We start from the raw sequence: 18,257 nt of genomic DNA, 5'->3' as shown, positions 1-18,257 counted from the left end.
TCACCTGCAGCCACACACGCTGATTAGGGAGCGGTTGCTAGGCACTGTGGCGGCGTGGTCGCTATGTGAGGTGGAGCAGTTGCTATGCGTCGTGGTGGCGTGGTCGCTATGTGAGGTGTCGTGGTTGCTATGCACTATTGCGGTGTTGCTATGGGGCACTCACTGCAGCGGGGCTTTGATCAGAGCAGGTGATTTCTGTACGCGGGGCCTGAGTGAGATGTGCAATTAACAGTGCTGGATATGCACACACACACACACACACACACACACACACACACGATCCAGTGCACTAAATGTGCACACACACATGCATACAGACACGTGTACAAACATAGTCACACATACATTCTTACACATACACCAACGACGCACAATTACACACACCCACATGTCCACACACACACATAAACACTTAAAGTCTAATCCACTAACCCAGACATAGACATACACATATGCTCACTCTAGCGCAGACAACGCAACCCACCCACTCACACGCGCACACACACACACACACACATACTCAATCTCTCACACCCACACACACTTGTACATAATCTCACACACCCGCATGCACAGATAATTATTAGATAATATAAACACACACCCTCCATACACACAGAGATTTCCAGTCTAATACACTAATCCAGACGCCACACACACTAGTACACAATCTCATACATCCACACACACGTGCAGAGATTTATGCTTTAATACAAACACACACCTTTACACACACTTGCTTCCGGCATAATTCAGTAAACCAAGATGCATACAGGACATAAACATATGAAGACTCTAGCGTGCATGCTCTAGCACACACACACACACACTTACTTCCAGCGTAATTCAGTAAACCAAGACACATACAGGACATAAACATATGAAGACACTAGCGTGCACGCACTAGCACACACACACACACACACAAACACACACACACACACACACACACACACACTGTGCACGCAAGTACACACCCACTCTCCAGTAGGTGGACACGCCCCTCGTGTGGCCTATAAAGGCATGTGATTGGCCCTGGAGGCAGACGGGATGTTGGTGTATTGAGTGTCAGGGCTGAAATTAGCGCACTCCTGATTGCTCTCCATTTCCATCCCACTCTTCCTAATTAATTAAACACAGCCGAGAGCCAGTGACCTCATTCCAGTGAGCGGAGCCGCGAGCACACCCATCTACTGTATCTACTGCTGTGTGTGTCCTCAAACAATCAAACTCCACTCAAACACACACACAAAGAAATAAAGAGCGTGCCAAAGCATGATGTGCTCCTCAACAACACGTGTTCTCTCAGCGTGTGTGTAGAGAGATGATGAGCGCGTTAAACATGATGTAGCTCCACACATGGAGGCTTTGAGATGCCACTCTGCCGAGGAAGGAAAAGTTTCGCTAAAGTTTTGTTAAAAGTTTACTGAAAACTCACTAAATGTTTGGTGTGTGACGTTTGCTTCTTTAGTTTTGCAAAAGTGCTACAAAGCCAGTTAATGTAGCTAAAACTTCTCACAGAAAATACTGAATATATATAAAAAAATAATAAAAATTTTCTGTCAGCAGAAAAAAACTCAATAAAAAAATTTTCACTCTGGCCTGAATTCTAAATTCGGAAATTAAGACATCCCATGAGTGTCTGCCGTCTTTCCCGTCATCTTTTAAATGTCATTGGCTCAAAGGGATGTCACCAAATTACTGTCAAAAAATCTAAAAAAAAATGTAATACCATTTTTTACACCTAAGCTTAGGACACAGCCTTGAAGCTTTAACAGAAATTAAAAAACCACCAACATCTCTTTCTCTTTCACATAAATATTTATACATATTATTTCCAAAATACTGAATGTGTTAAAAAGGGAAATTGTGCAACACACCCTGAAGGCTGCACACTAAAAAGGTCACACACTCAGAGTACAAATCTAGCTACGAGTGGAGCGCACACTGTTTAGATCCTTGAACACACACTCAAATGGAACTCATAAATCCATGCTTTCAAAAGTGTGTGTGTGTGTGTGTGTGTGTGTGGTGGGGGGGGGTATAAGCGTAAAGTAGCTAATCAATAACACAATAGCACACATGGATGATGTAAAGGTATGGTGAAGAAATAGAAAAAAGCAACTCAGGAATATTCATCAGATGTGGAGATATATTGCTAAGAAAAAAAAACGCGCGTCAAAATGATACCTTAATTACACTTAGCATGAACAGCGAGACAAACTTTGCCATTAGTAAATTTTCTAGTAAACTACAAATCCAAACTGTAAGGCCTAATAATAGTTACAGTGTAATGAATAAAACACTCTGTGTTGTGGTGTTATAGGAAAATAATCAATGACGGTGTGGTTTGATGAAGCGGAATTACTGTTACCACTGCAAAGAGTTTTATTCCTCTTACACCACAGAAATTTCATAACAATGACATTTCTAAAACTTATTAAAGAACAAAACAACACACTTTTTATCCATTTAGTTAAATTTCATGCTGTGGAACGTCCGTGAAACATGTTAGTTTCTGTTCTCACTTCACACCAGCTATAAACAGTCGTTCCCTCACCAGCCTCTTTTTTTTTTGCTCTTAAAGTTAATAAGATGAGAAAAATGTAATGTTACAGAGAAACTGCAAAGATTTCTGCAAAGATTTGTCCTGAAGATGTCAGAAAATGTAAATCTACAGCTTTACCTCTGACTGTTACAAAGCATTGACACTGGAGACTCCTTCCATAAATGTTAAATAAACTTCATCCTATCAACGATTACATGTTTCAAGTATATGAGCTGCTGTAATGGAAAATTAATCAACACCTTCTAACCAACCAGCACCCAGAATTCAGCAGCGCTGTGTGTGGTGGAGGGGTAAAAGATGGACGGATGTTGCTTTATATCATGCGCAGTTGTTTCATGATCGAAGTGTAATGTGAGTAAATCAGCTCCTAGCCTCCTGCTGGCCACACTGTGTGTGTGTGTGTGTGTGTGTGTGTGTGTGTGTGTGTAACCACATGGGAAGCAGAAATTGTGTTAGAGATGGGTAGGCTGTGGAGTGTGTGTGTATGAGACAGAGGGAAAAAGAGGGAGTGAATGTAACTCAATGTGTGTGTATGGTTTTGTGTGTGTGTGTGTGTGTGTGTGAGATAGAGAGAGAGAGAGGAGGTGCCAGAGGCTCTAAGCAGTAGATAATGGGATTTAGGGAGCAGGTGATTGCGTTGGGGGAAGACAAAGAAGATGAAGAAGAAGAAGAAGAAGAAGAAGAAAATCTTCCATTTTCTCACTGCACAATAAAAGCCTGAAAGCATGCAGGTTGGCAAACACGCTGTGGCTTCAGCCCAGGGGACTTCATCCCTCGCTCCGAGAGAGAGAGAAAGAAAAAGAGAGGTAGAAAGTCAGGGGGAAAGAGGAACAATGAGAAACACAGATAAGGGAGGGAGAGAGAGAGAGAGAGAGAGAGAGAAATTGAATTCTAACCAAAACTTTATTAAAACATATTTCTCAGCACACAGCCAAAGCATTTCCATTATGATATGGTTAGTGAAGCATAGGGAGGGGAAAAAATGGAAGAACAGAAAGAGAGAGAGAGAGATTAAGTAGGAAGAGTAAGAAAATAAGATAGAGAGACAGAGAAGGAGAACCAATGAAAGAAGAAAAAGAGAGATGAAAAGGAAAGAGAGATAGAAAGATGGGTGAGAGATAGCAGAGATGGAAGGGATAAACAGAACTGAAGGAAAAAAGAAAACAAAATGAGAAGAAAGGAGCAAAATTGGTGAAAGAAAACAGATATAAGGGAGAAAGAGGAGAGAAATAAGCAATAAAAGAAAGAAGAGAAAGAAAACAAGAGAGATGAGTGAGAAAGAGATGGAAGCAAGTGATGGGGGGAGTAGAGGAGGAATGGCTAGAGAGGGGAAGAGAGTGAGACAGCAGGAGAGTGGGAAAGAAGAGAAGGAAAAATAGAGAGAGGAAGATGAGGGAGAAAATGAGAGTGACAGAGACAAAGGTAGAGAGCGCAAGCCAGACACAGACACACACACACACACACACACACACACGTTGCGTGCAGCAGGTTTTGCAGTGGGCTTGCGTCAGGCTTGTGTGTTTGTGACAGGTTTGTTCTCCATCTGATCTTCTACTCAGGGGCACAGGAGGGCTGCTCCGTTTGATTCCACCCTCACTCTCTCTCTCTCTCTCTCTCTCTCTCTCTCTCTCGACACCTGCTGAGAGCGAGTGCTCCACCGTGCTCTAATCAACTGGAAGTTACAGCCTCGAATGGAGAGACATCTGTCTTGATCCATGGTCATTCATGCTTTTAATCCATTGTGCGAAGCATTTCCGAAATGAAACTAAACGCACGCTTTATTCCCTCTTCCAAAACGCCAGGCTCCCTGCTGCTAGCACTAAAGACAATGCTGTCTGTATCGAGATAATGACACGAGGAAACCATCTTGTAGGAGAAGAATGACACAAGCTGTGTATTTTGTTTTCATTTTTTTTCATTGTGGCATGCTGGGGTTGTTATCATATTCGGGAGCGGAGTCTAACAAGCTGACACCTCTGAGTTCGTCATGTTCTCTGCCATTGGAAAAGAGGGAAAAAAGTCTCAGAGAAGTAAGAGAAGTAATACATGCACATATTGGACCAGAAACGGGTTCGTTGACCTGCTTTATCTTGAGCCTGTGCTGGTTTTAAACTCATGCTGAAATACTCGGCTGGCATTTAAAGCAGACAGGTGATTCCTCTACGGCGGGAAATTATAGAACGGCCTAAATGTGGAGGCCAAAGATGGTCTCTTTGTGTAACCAGAGACATAAACAACAAGCTCTATTTTTCTCTACTGATCTACTGAGCCTCAGATACGTCACTCCAAAAACAAAAGGTCTATTTCGTGTCTATTTCAATTTCTATTTCAGATGATCGAGGTCAGGGTGAGTGGCCACTACTATAAGCCTCCAAACTGGATAAAAATTAGACAGAGAAAGGGCGTGGCGCTGTAGCAGCAGGAAAAGGAAGTAGGGCTAGCGATGCAAGCTGATTAGCCGCATGGTGCTGCCAGGTTCTCCTGATGGCCTGCGATGCTAAGACTAGCGATCGTTTTCCTCTTGGCTGTGGAACGCTGGCTCTTGGCTGAGGGGAGGTGGCACTGTGTTGGCCTTTATTATGGAGATGGCTGGCAGGTCCACCCTGCTTTGGCACGCTATCAGCTTGCTATTGGACTGTAAGGGAACAATTAAGGGGCTGGCACACTGCTGGATGGCTATATCATCCGCGTATATTAATGAACAAGGTAGTGGCAACCGAGCAAAGCACGGACAGTCATAGCTCATAGCAGTGTTTAAAATATGGATGTGTGTATCAGGCTGCAGCTTGAGTTGTTGGCAAAGAAAGAGAGTCAGATTGCCCTGTTCCTCTGAGCCCGGCGGAAAATAAGGGAAGTGCATGTGCATGTCAGTTCTGAGCAGCCCCAATCTCTCAAGTGGCAGCCATCATGGCAGGGCACCGCAGTACTTAGAGAGTGCTTGACTAGCTGTCTGCCTTTGTTCCTCTGCAGCGATGGAGGAAAATGCTCCAGGGTGTCTCCGTACCCACGCGGCACACGGGAGACCCAACTGGGGCGGAAAGAGATCAGGCCGCGAGCCAGCAGGCTCCCTAAAGTGCCCACTGTTTTACCTGCTCTTAAAGGCTAAGTGAGGATAATGGTATATGTTCCCACTAACAAAATCATGCCTAATTACAGAGCAGCGGAAAACGTTGTAGGCATTGCCAAGATGCTGCATCACATGTTGTACCCACTGTTCAAAGCTAACATGATGGCGTGAAGTGATAGGTTATCATTTGTCATATGCTTAGCTAGGTAGCAAGCTAGTGACTACCACTAAATCCCACTACCTGCTGCACATTTTTCTCTATTAGAAACTTTGTCAGGAAAATAATCATATAATCCTTTGTTTCCTATATAGCCAATATTATTGCACTTAACTAGACAACTAGCTCATCATTCGTTATTACATTATGGTATTTAGGAATTTTTAGCCTAGCCATTTTCCAGGCAGGCAAAACATGAGACACATTGGAGCTTTTACTTGCCTGGTGGGCTTGCTAATTAATAATTAATAATTTGCCCACCCCTGAATAGACTCCAGTCCTTAACCGCTTGGACTTTGCCAAAACATGGATACCAATGTTGCTGCCGTTAACCAAATTTTCAGTTGCTGCTCCCCTGCTTCCATGTTCTATCTGCAGCATTACAGCGTTAGCACTGTGCTACTGGGCATATTTACTCTTTATACACTCCTGTGTACACAGCCCAGTGTTTTGTCTGAAGGCTCAATGTTTCAGACGTGGACAATAAACATTGAATTGACTTTATGATTCCTAGGATTGTCTAATTAACCCATTCTCTCATGTCTCCTGATGCAGCAATCCACAGCTCAGGGCTACACCTGATGGAGACATTATTCTCCTGGCCTCATTATGGAGTCGTACTCTCTCCAGCCACTCGCTCGCTCTATAAAATGCCAGCTCAGACAAACACACAGCATCAGCCAAGGTTTTCCCCTGGTAGCCTAAAAAATGCTATATAATACTCACATTAATCTGAGAACAACAGCTCTGTTACTTCGTAATGGAGAGGATATACAGAAAAGTAACCCGAGCCATATTAAGAGTGCGATATATTGGAAAGTTGTTGCCATGCACAGTAGAGGCCTGTTTAATACCATCTTGCTGCGCATAATTGCAGGAAAATGCACATACACTACTTTCTTAGCTAGCAGACAACATTCTGGAGACATAGTTCATGATTCACTAAACTACTAACAATTCGTAGCTGGCCATCTTTATTTTTTGTCACAAGTAACATTAAGAAAACAGTGAAACAAACATCTGATGTAAATGCTAACCGCCCTTTTCTGCATACTTGAGCTTACAGACGTCCATGGTTATGTAATGCTGCTCTGATTGAAAGGAAAAGAGTGATTCTGATTGTATTAATTATGACTGCTTCTTTAATGATCCGGTACAGCTCATGCAAATGCCGAGTATCTCAGATGTCTGAAGTCTCTCCTTACTGTTGGAAGATCATAAGTTTGGAACCACATGATGCCACATTCACTCATGAGAATCCAAAGATTATAATTTCCTTGTTTGAACTGGCTTCCAATCACACGTGCCTGACTCTTTATGTAAAGCAAGCTTAGCTCCCTTTCAACATTTTATAGTTGGTGGTTCATAACGTTAAAGTGGCTGGCAACACCCTCTCTGACTGACAGCTTTTGAGTAGTTGAGACAAGATTATGGGATGAGAATCGGAAGAAAATCATTTTATATTTTTATTTTAATGAACTAAACTTGAATAATATATTATTGAAAACATATAAACAATTTAAAAACCAAAGAAGCAGGTAAAATAAAACTTGATGACGGCTTTCTTATGTGGGTCAATCCTGTATTTAGATGCTTCCCACGTGACTACTCTAATTCTCTATAAAATGCCAAATGAGCCTCGTCTGACAGTCTGATGTAACTTCTGGAAAATGGGATGTTATTTGGAGGACATCGAACATAGGGAGCATGAAAGCACTCCAAGTGTGTGCTCCTGCTATCTGACATGATGAGGATGTAATCAGTGTCATCATATTGTCGGCCTGGCGCTACCGCTGCTGACGCTAACGTGTTGTAAAGCAGATAATCATCAGATTTTTATCTGCAAAGGGCCAAGAGAGGAGTGTAAGGATTCGCTGTCCCAACAGAGAAGACAGGCATGGATGTGATTTTTGTCAACATATCAGTAAGGACGGGGTGTATAATAACGATGCTTGAGGAGGGCAAGGAGAAGGGGTCGAATGAAAGCTAGAACTCTCCTGTTGTTCCACGTTCACATTAATCTACCCATTAATATGCGTCGAAAAACAAATAAAAGGCCCAGACTTCCTTGATGCTGGTGCAAGTATCGGGACAGACATTGTAATTCTGCTGCCGTCCTGCTAACTCTCCATTAAGGACAATTACAAACAAAACAGGAGCAAAAACTAAACCTTGACACAATGAAGCTCTAAAGAATGATGCCAGATTAGTGGCGGAAACCTGTCTCAAGGCTCTCCCCCCTATTGTTTGACCAAAAATCCCTCGCAGCCCAAATGCCCCACACTGGGGGTGAAACAGAAAAAGCCAGCTTCTTGTGGGCTCTTGCCCGAGGTGACAGGAGCTCAGGAGAAGCTGGCTCAGGCCGGCACAATCAATTCTACTAACAGGCAGGGCTCTGATGAGGCCCGGCGCCATCTGTGTGAGCAGAGCCGTGTCCCGCGTCGCCACGCCACGCTGGCACCCGGGCATACACCCAAGCTGGCAGCCGCAAGACAAACAAGCCCCCTCAGACTCGCACTCTGTTCCTCAGTCTGTCTCGCTCTCTTTTTTCCACGCTAACACTCCCGCAGACATACTACTGAGATAAGGGAGGAATGAAGATTAAACATATAATGGAAACATGATGAAGCATACAGAAATTATAAATAAGAGTTGATGAAACGTTTGAAGGAGCCGTTATGCCATAAGGGCTTCGGGATGCACTGCAACATCGTCGGTAGGGTGAAAGAGTCACACTGCCTCACTCCGACCTCCTCATCTTTATGCAAATGCTGTGTAAAGTCCATTTTATCTCCATCCCTCTCTGTGCTGTCCATATGTGGAAAGGCGCCTTTGCTGGCTTCAAAGAGAAGTCATGTTGTGGACAGTGAGTGCACGTGTAAACACGTCCATCTGGGGCTCAACTCTCCCTGCTGCACACAGTACACAGGCCGGGGTCATGGACAGCCAACAGAGTAAACTCTGTTAAATCCGCCATGGCGATACAGGTATCTACACAACTCAGTGATTCAATTCAATTCAATTTTATTTGTATAGCACTTTTAATAACGGACGTTGTCACAAAGCAGCTCTACAGAAATATCTTCTACACGTGTGTATGCTGATGTGTGTAGAAAAGTTTCTAAAGGAAAATCAAGCTTTGTGTCTTTATACTGTAGGTTGTTTTCTGATATCATGGGAGATCTTGGCTGTAGCGCCCCATTGTTGTCTTATCATTCATTAAACGACAAGAAATTCATTATAAATAAACGATAAAATCTCAGATGCCCTGGTTACCCTTCTATTTTGAAAGCCACTACCTTTCAGTCCCTGTGGAGGGGTAGAAGGGAGCTGACGTCTTGTACGAAGCAGCAGACAGGCTACAGTCAGTGATCAGTTATGTAAAACATGACCTGTATGGTAGGTAGACCTGATCAATTATCACCGGATAAAATCTATCACCTCTATGCTGCTTTGAATGGTTGGTAGTTTCTGCTTAATGGAGCTGAAAAAGCTGATAATCTTTCCAATACGACACTTCCGCAAATGTGGAATAAACTACAGAGAAGCTTGAAACTGGATTCTCTTATTAGACTGAGCTTTTTCAAAAAGATTAAATCGTTAATGTAGTTGTGTTTGCTCATGAATGCTTTATTTGATGATTTATTTAGTCATGTTTAACTTTTCTCTTTGTTTCTGGCCCTATTTTTTATAACTGTTGGAAATGTGAGAAATAAGATTAAATAAATGAAACTAGAATGAAAATACTAATTAATTAATGCAATTAATTACTTATCATTATTATCAGGGTGTTATAATCCTAGACACATAGATGCCATTCGAAATTTAAAAATCTCATCATGTACATTATTTGCACTGCAGACTCTCAGTTATTCTTCCATTGTTATTCTATCAGTTGCTACAAGCATTCAGTGAAACTCCGGAAAGTGTTTTTGAGAACTGTATTGCAGCAGACGAACACACGTGGGAGCAGACAGTCTTTGTAAAACTGTAATGTTCCATAAAAACACGCGTCGTCGCACTTTCATAAATCACAACTAGCAGCTCTAATTACTGTCAAGCAGCCTCTTGTAAGGAAAAAGTGACTCATCAGTACAGATACTTCACTCCTTCTTCCTCTCCAGCGCAGAGACAGAAAGACAGACAGAAGGAAGGAGTGTGTTGGAAGGTAATAAAGCGAAAATGAGCGTTTTAATGCATGTCACTGTGCACTTGCTGTCACTCAAACGACAGAAGACAGACGCCGGCTCGGTACACCTGGCTCACCCGATCAAACGTGTCCAATTATGTGCCATTACAATGCTCAACCTGTTATGGTGGCCATGTTCACGTGCAATAATTGAAACCCTTCAAAACCATGTCGAGGAACAAATGCACAGCCGAAATGGTTTCATTATTACTTTTGTTGTTGCTTTTAAGAGAATCTTTCAAGTGAAAATAAAATGTATGAACATTTTCCCTTAAATCAGCCAAGATAAGTTTGGCATCTTTTTTCACCTATAAGGTGCACATTGTGTATAAAAAGCTTCAGGCTACCAATTTAGTATCATGTAATTGAGAACATTATGGGCAAGTGACCATTGGTCCATTGAAATATAGCTGCAAAATCCTGGGTGGAACCAGTAAAAAATGCCGTTTGAGTGGCAGATTAAAAAAATGTGTGGTTCATAAAAACACTTGATAATACTCGCTTGGCATGACAGATAAATGTCATTATTCCGCAGCGCTGCTGAGTTCTCAAATCTGATTGGTCAGAAGGTGTTGATTAATCTTCTATAACAGCAGCTCTGACAGTAGAGCAGCTCCAAATCACAGGTTTATATTAATGCGCTCATTTTAATACATTAGCATTTCTATAGTAACAGATCAGTCACAGGGACATGTAAGGTGGAGGCTCCATGTAACCGGATAAAAAAAACATGGTGTTATTTAAATAAAACAGCTGATATGGTGATGTATTCTGTAGGTAGGTGTTTATTTAAAATTTCTGGAAGGAGAGAACCTAAAGAGACACCAAATGTATTTTTTTAAATACTTGTAAAAGAGTATACTTGTTTTGAACTTATCTGATTAACTTTAAGCTGGCAAGACACGGCACTCATCAGATTCTGATGTTTATCATGGTTTTAATCAAATCCAACATGAATCCACACAGCCACAATCAGTTGTTTAGTATGAACAATGATTGGATGAATTGTTATGCTGACAATGGAATCAGATGTAACTGCTAATTAAAATGGAGCTGTGACATTCATAATTGTTGGTGTAAACATGGCTTTTTCATGGGGACACTGAAGCCCCTGGATTGCATAACTGATATCTTTTTAATCCTTCTCTGAAATCTGATTTGCTAACTCTGGTCTTGCTTGTGTTAGAAAAATAAAACTTAACCTCCCATTTTACAGACTTAATATTCGCACGGCGAAAAGCTCTAGGACGTTTTGCGTGGTGTTAGATTTCATTAGCAAATCATTAAATAGTGATTAAAGAATGATCACTGCCAAGACTGGCGCGGAATAATGTGTTCGCTGCGTTGCGCTGGGGCACGAGCACGGGCAAACGAACGGGAGAGGCGAAGTGAGACACAGCCTGGCAGAGAGGAGGATGAGAAAAAGCAGAGCTAATGCACGAGCCCTAATAGAGACCTGCAGAAATCAATAGTGACAGATCGTGTTACATGAGAATCAAATAGAGTAGTGTGGATATCAGCGAGGCTGCTTTAGACAATGCTTTGGAGGAAACAGCATGGGTGAGGGAGAAAGCGAGGGACCGAGTGGGTATGAGAGAGAGAGAGAGAAAGAAAAAAGAGAATTTTATTGAACAATAATGTAAACAGAGAAAGGGAAATGTTAAAGAGGGATAAAAAAATGTGTGAGACAGCAAGACAGAAAGAGCAAGACGAAATGAAAGAGTATGATTGTGAAAAAATGTGAAACACGGAGACAGCAAGAGAGAGAGACAGACTGTTAAAGAAAGCAAAAAAGAGATGAGAAAACGAATGAATAAGAGAAAGAAACAAAAAGACAAATGTGGTGACAGGAATAGAGAGACAGACAAACAATAAGGAAAGGTTGGGGTTATGAGAGAGAGAGAAAGAGAGAGAGAGAGAGAGAGAGTGGTTAAAGTTAAAGAGAGAAAGAGAACATTAATGAAGGACAGAGCAAAATAGAAAAGTAGAAAGAGTAAGACAGAATCAAAGAGAATCTCAGACTGGGAAAGAGAGAGAGAGAAAAATGTGTGAGCCAATAAGACAGAGATAATGAGGAAGAGGTAGGAAAGAGATGCAAGAAAAGAAAGAAATAAAAAGACAAGTACTGTGATATATAGAGGGAAAGAAAGGCAGAGTAACAGTAACAGACATAGAAAGTAAGAGAAACAGAGCGACGGAAGAGCAAGACAGAATCAAAAGACAACATGAGACGCAACAGAGAAATGTAAAAGAGGAAGAAATACGCGTGAGACAGTAAGCCAGAGAGACAGGCGGTTAGAATGAGAAAGAGAAAGAAACAGAAAGATGAATATGGCAGATATATGGTAGAGGGAAAGGCAGACAAAGAGAAAAGAGAGGAAAAATAAACACGGGAGGGCGGCCTAAGAGAGAGAGAGAGAAATAGGGTGAGAGTGTAAAATATAGATGGAGAGAAAGAGAAATAGAAAATAATGTCTAAAAGAATGAGAGAAATTCAGAAATGGAGAGAAAATCGAATCAAAAGGATGGGAAAGTGGAAGGAGGGGGAGCGGAGGTGAGAGGGAGAGAGTATGAATGCAGAAAAGATTTAAAAGGAAAGAGACACTGAGACATTGAGAAACAGAGAGATTTCCTGTGTGTATGAGATGCCACCCCCTCACCCCCTCCACCCGAATCCCCCCGGCTTGCTACAGTACACCGTCATACATCAATCTGATCCAGGATCAAAGGGCGTTCACACCGCTACTATGGAAACAGCCTGCAAGGCTTATCTGTGATGTGGCGGCTGGGATGTTTCTGCATGTTGGATCGTGTCGCCTGTTTGGATGCACTAACCTCAGCATGGCCGTGGGGTAAACACTGCTGTGGCATGGAGCATGGAGCTTTGACACTATCACTCACTGAGGCCGTGCACTACAACACACACTGATGGCACAAGATACAAACTGCGCCGAGTGCACGGACTACAACCTCCACTGAAGACATGAGCTACAAGGTACAACAGAACATAAGCTACAATGTTCACCAAGGACATACGTGAGCAGGTTCACCAAGGTTAACCTTAGCCTGGTGGAGGCCATTTTGTTTCCTTAGTGAGAAACTTCTACGTAGAGATCACGAGTATAACTGCTTCCTCTGCTGGCTCTAGTTCGGAGGGTTTTCTTTGCAAATGTTCTACTCTGAAGGCTCTGGGACCATTTTTATGTGTCACATGTGGGACCAGTTCTTAGAATTATAAAGCAAACTTCATAAATTTGATTTCTGATAAAACTGGTCTTTTATGGAAATGATCATCACCATGGAATTCTGAGGGACTCTTGACAATGTCTTACATCACATCATTTTTAAAGAAGTAGAAAGTTAAAGAGGCAATGCTCCCATTTTTTGCAGTCTCACAGTATGCCAGTGGCAGCTTGTTGTTGTTATGATTCTATGTAAGTGAGTAGAATGCTGTGAATTGAAATCTCATAATATCAGTGTTGGTCTGTTGAACAAGGTCATTAAACTTAAACTGCTCAGCTCTCTGCTTGGATTGTATTTTTCCGCACTTCTGATTCACTGTGGAAAAAACATTCTCCCAAATGAGTATCATAATCTTAGCATTAGAAATATTAATAATTGCTTTCAGAGTCAAAATCAATTGAGAACTATGACCTAAATTATTTTTGCTACTAAGGTGATTCTGCGCTACAAAATTTCAACTTCTTTAAAACTGTCTTTGGAAAGTAAAATGCTCCTGTAATTAGCAGGTGTCTGTCATGCACTACTTTCCATAAATGAGATTTCAAATGTTTTTTAGCTACACTGCCCGATGAATCAATGGAAGCTTGTTACCTTTTTTTTTTTTTTTAATTTCCATTGATCAAATGTCATTGATTTGTTGTTTCAGGCCTATATGTGACTGTATAATTGCTGACAGCAGGATTAAACAGTTCTTGCCACAAAGAGCTACTTTCCAGCTGAGTTTAATTCCAACCTTAGTCTTTACTCCAACTGATCAATGTCCTCAGCAGCATCTGGATATCAGAGCCAATTGTATCTGATTAAAGTTGGCGCAAAACTGTTGCAGATTTAAAGGAGCCAATATAATCAATGTTTATTGAACGTTTCCTAGAGATGATTACCAAATGATCTATCAGATTAAACTGCCGTTGATTTCCATTTTACATGTTTCCATCATGTGGAGTGTAGAATGAAATCAGGATTAGTAACTGTGGCAGCAAACCTACCTACATCACCCAGAAAGAATTTATATATTAGCTTAGTTGTCAAGAGTAGTGAATGAACTTTATGATGGATGGAGTCCATTTAGCAGTTAATGAATTCCTTTAGTCCAAGAACAGGCCAACAGACTCGATACCTGTATACAAATCTTGTTACCGTTATGCCCCAGTGAAGATCTGAAATGCTTGCAGATTAAACTACTATTGAGCAAGGTGGACAAATCTGTAGCCTGGGCACTCGGGACAAGCAGATTTCACGTCTGGGCTATTAGTTTTCTTAATTCATAGTTGCTCAGCAGACAGAAAAAGAAAAAATATCCATACTGACTTTCACAAAACAAAGGTTTTACTCTGGTATGTATGTTTACACTTTAAAAGTTCTTCACATGCTTCACAGTGACGCTGTAACTTGAACACAAGCTTCAAAGTCTCACCACGTGCTGCACTACACACACAAGCCGTGGGTAGTGACCAAACGGTTAAGGTCTCAAGTACAGGCAGTGGAAAGGAGGTTCCTGATGGGCTTATTCTCCATGATAGGCTGAGGATCTCAACAATCAGGGAGAGTCCCGGAGTACAACCACTGCTCCTGGGAATTGAGAGGTCTCAGTTTAGGTGGTTTAGGCACCTAATAACAATGTCCCAACTCACAATAGAGCTGTGTCAGGCACGTCCCAGTGGATGGAGGCCCATGACCCACTGGAGAATTATATCACCGTTGCCTTGGGAACATCTGATGATCCCCAGGAGGGGATGGAATCTGTGGCTGGGGATAAAGCAGTCTGAGCTGACCTTAGCCTGTTGCCACCATGACCTCCAGGAGGAAAAGCAGAAGGAAAATGAACGAATAAATGAAATGGATGGCAGACAATCTTCCTACATGCAGGTTTCTGGAAACACTGACAAAACCAAGTAAAATAAAGTGCAAAGCCGTTATATCACTCTCTTGCTTATGCTGATACAAAACAAAGATGCTAGGAAGACTCAAATAATATCTTTACACATTATGGGAGGACAGAACACCACATCTCTAACCAAAATGTTCTCCAACATTAATTTTTTACACAATGTCAGAAGTGACTATAAACTTGTACGTTAGTTTGTATTCATGCACTTAACTAGCTAACTAGCTTGGCATACATTATTACTTTTTTATTACATTAGGTACTATATTTTATCCTAGTCAGTTAGGTTCCTGGGCAACCAAAACATACCACTAGGCTGCACACTAGAGCTTTTACCAGGGAGCTAGCTAATAAATGTATAATTTGCCCACCCATGCCCAGAACACATCAAATGTTCAACAGCAAAAATCTGACGTTTCACATAACAGAAAGCATGAATCATAAAACAAAACAAAACAAAACCTCCTCTTTTTTTGTCAAAGGTGAGCGTGTCTGGAGAAAATAAAAGTCACATAAGGTCAGAGTGCATCACAAATCAGTGCCACTGTTTGTGCCACGGGATCTTTGAGCGTCACATATTACTTTCATCCTTCCTTTAACACAGCACCGCACGGCGACTCAGCTGCTCCCCTCACACCCACAGCCCTGCACATGTCAATCATCTGCACGGCCACCAACAATAAAGGCTCTGCTGGTGCCTCCTGTCACACTGCCACTCATATTCAACCTCCAACAAATAAACAGGTGGAGGGAGATCTACAGGTGATGGTTAGAGTGACGGAAAGGTTCTCATTGTTCTATATTTCTGTACGTCTGTCAGCGAGGGCTTCCTCCATCTCCCTGAGGTGAGAGTAATGTTTTAATTAGGTCTACCTCTAGATCTAGCCGGCGTATGTGCTCTGCCGGTAGGAGTTCCGCCATGCTGTCAGCATCACTCACTTTAACTTTAAATTCTGTCAAAATCAAAGATGCCATCATGACTGCTGCTTTTTTTCCCCTGTCATAAGGTCCTAATGAAACCGCCAGCGCATCTCAGCGCCACCAACACAACAGCCAGCTTTAACTTTCATGTTTCGTTCATTACTATAGCCCCATTTAAGGCAAAATCTCATCTGTCTGGCAGTCTGGGAAAACCCTTCACCATTTTTTACTAAAAGTAGTTATGCAGACCACACATTTTCTTGAACCGAAATTTCTTTTTAACATGTATCTCAATCAGAGATAAAGTCCTAGCATTTTAAAATCTGGAAAAGGGGGAACATTTAAATGCATCTAAAGATTTCACTGCAATGCCATTAAAAGACATTACATCTACCTCTACATTTATAACTTAATCTACTTATGGAAAAACAACATTAATAAGCTAATTCTACACTAACAACATGAAATGAGTTCTCACTTTAATTGGCAGCAGCATCCATGTCAGTCTATGTCTCATCACCCAAGCTAAAAGTCACAAAAGGAAAATTTTAAATGAAAATAATGATAAGGTTTAAAGTTTTCTATTTCCAAGCTCTTTAACACGGGACAAAAAGAAATAAACATGCATAATACATCACAGGTGCAATGAAATAGCACTGTGAATTGGAAAACATGAAGCTGTATGTGTGTGTGTGTGTGTGTGTGTGTGTGTGTTTCCACATTTACTTGTGCAGTTTACTGGTGGCAGCGGGATGCCACGTTCTACAGAGCGTGTTTAATAAAACACGACATATAGGAAATAGTTCATGTTTTTGGAGTTGAGAGGCTAAAAACAGTGCTTGCTAATTCAGCCTAGAAAGAGACTAGCAAAATGATTAAACTCGGCCATGCTAATGGAGGGAAACACTAAAGCGTGGAAAACATAAATGGTATTAGAAAGAGCAGCAGCAGTAATGGAGATGAAATTGTACAGAAGAGAATTTAAAGAATATATTTAGCATGGAAGCAGCTGTCAGGACAATTTTTCTGAAAAGGCGGGCTGTAAAATATGCACTTTGTTAAAGATATTAAACTCAGGAGGCTCGTGTAGAAACTCTGCGGTGTACTGGCATTAACAGGCGCTCATTAGCATGTATGTATGACACATAAATGAAAGTTTAAAAAAAAAGAGAAATGCACTTTGTTGAGCAGGCAGTCGGCCTTGCGGAAACACAAAACAAGTGTTTGTGTGGGCAGCAGGCGGATGACTGGACGCTCACACTGCAGCGTATCTGCAGTCCAAAAGCTCCATTAGCCGGGGGTTTTAATTAGCGTGTTGCTGTGAGGGAGCCATTAAGACGGATTTGGAGTGGTGATGGAGCGCCTACTGATGGAGAGCACACGGACTGCGGCTAACACCTGGCACACACACGAGGAACCACTACTGCAGAGCTGCTGACACCGTGTTCATACAGGGATGTGTGTTAGAACTATCTATCTATCTATCTATCTATCTATCTATCTATCTATCTGTCTGTCTGTCTATGTGTGTCTGTTTATCTGTCTGTGTCTTTGTCTGTCTACCTCTGCCTTTTACTGCCTGCTATCTATCTATCTATCTATCTCTCTGTTTACTTGTCTGTCTCTGTGTATCCATCCATCTCTCCATTTTTGTTTGTGTATCTATCTGTCTAGCCGTCTGTTTTTCTGTCCGTCTGTCTGTCTGTCTATCTATCTATCTAATGATAATAAAACAAAATTACAGTGAATAAGATGCAGATGCGCAGTGAGGTGAAATAAGACACAGTTTCTTCAGCAGTTGGAGAATCGGCACAGCTGCAGCTCAACCCTGATTGTCTCTAAAGAAATCCCTCTCACGGAACAACAAAGTATGTATATGTTTATTTATCTCTCTCTATCTCTCACCATTTTCAGGGTGCTCCATCTCTCCGATGCTACCGTCGGGCGTGGTTCTCTCGTAGTGTTCCTCAGGCAGTGCCAGCGGGCCGAGGCGTGGCCCTGACGAGCTTTTGCTGCTGGGTGTCTCCGACTCCTCCAGGCCGCTGTCATAGTAACTCTGCTGGGACGAGTCCTGAGCGTCCTGCACCGGATTGGCCGTGGAGAACGTCACTCTGCGGTGCGGCAGCTGCGGAGCGAGAGAAGAGCGGGGCGTCAGGTCACAACATG

The 18,257-nt window shown here is 41.9% G+C and overlaps 1 protein-coding gene across 1 annotated transcript in view; it reads right to left on the bottom strand.

Annotated features, from left to right (window-relative positions):
• The window catches only part of pcdh1a (protocadherin 1a), an 83,396-nt gene that overhangs the window by 16,450 nt on the left and 48,689 nt on the right, over positions 1 to 18,257 (bottom strand). The window contains exon 4 of the mRNA XM_026943979.3: positions 17,997 to 18,216. Coding sequence (XP_026799780.1) covers positions 17,997 to 18,216 — 220 coding nt within the window. The remainder of the gene's footprint in view (positions 1 to 17,996; positions 18,217 to 18,257) is intronic.

The sequence above is a fragment of the Pangasianodon hypophthalmus genome, chromosome 17, assembly GCF_027358585.1.
Source record: "Pangasianodon hypophthalmus isolate fPanHyp1 chromosome 17, fPanHyp1.pri, whole genome shotgun sequence".
Classification (NCBI taxonomy): Eukaryota; Metazoa; Chordata; class Actinopteri; order Siluriformes; family Pangasiidae; genus Pangasianodon; species Pangasianodon hypophthalmus.
Note: the sequence above shows the minus strand (reverse complement) of the source record. Positions and strands in the feature narration are given on the sequence as shown.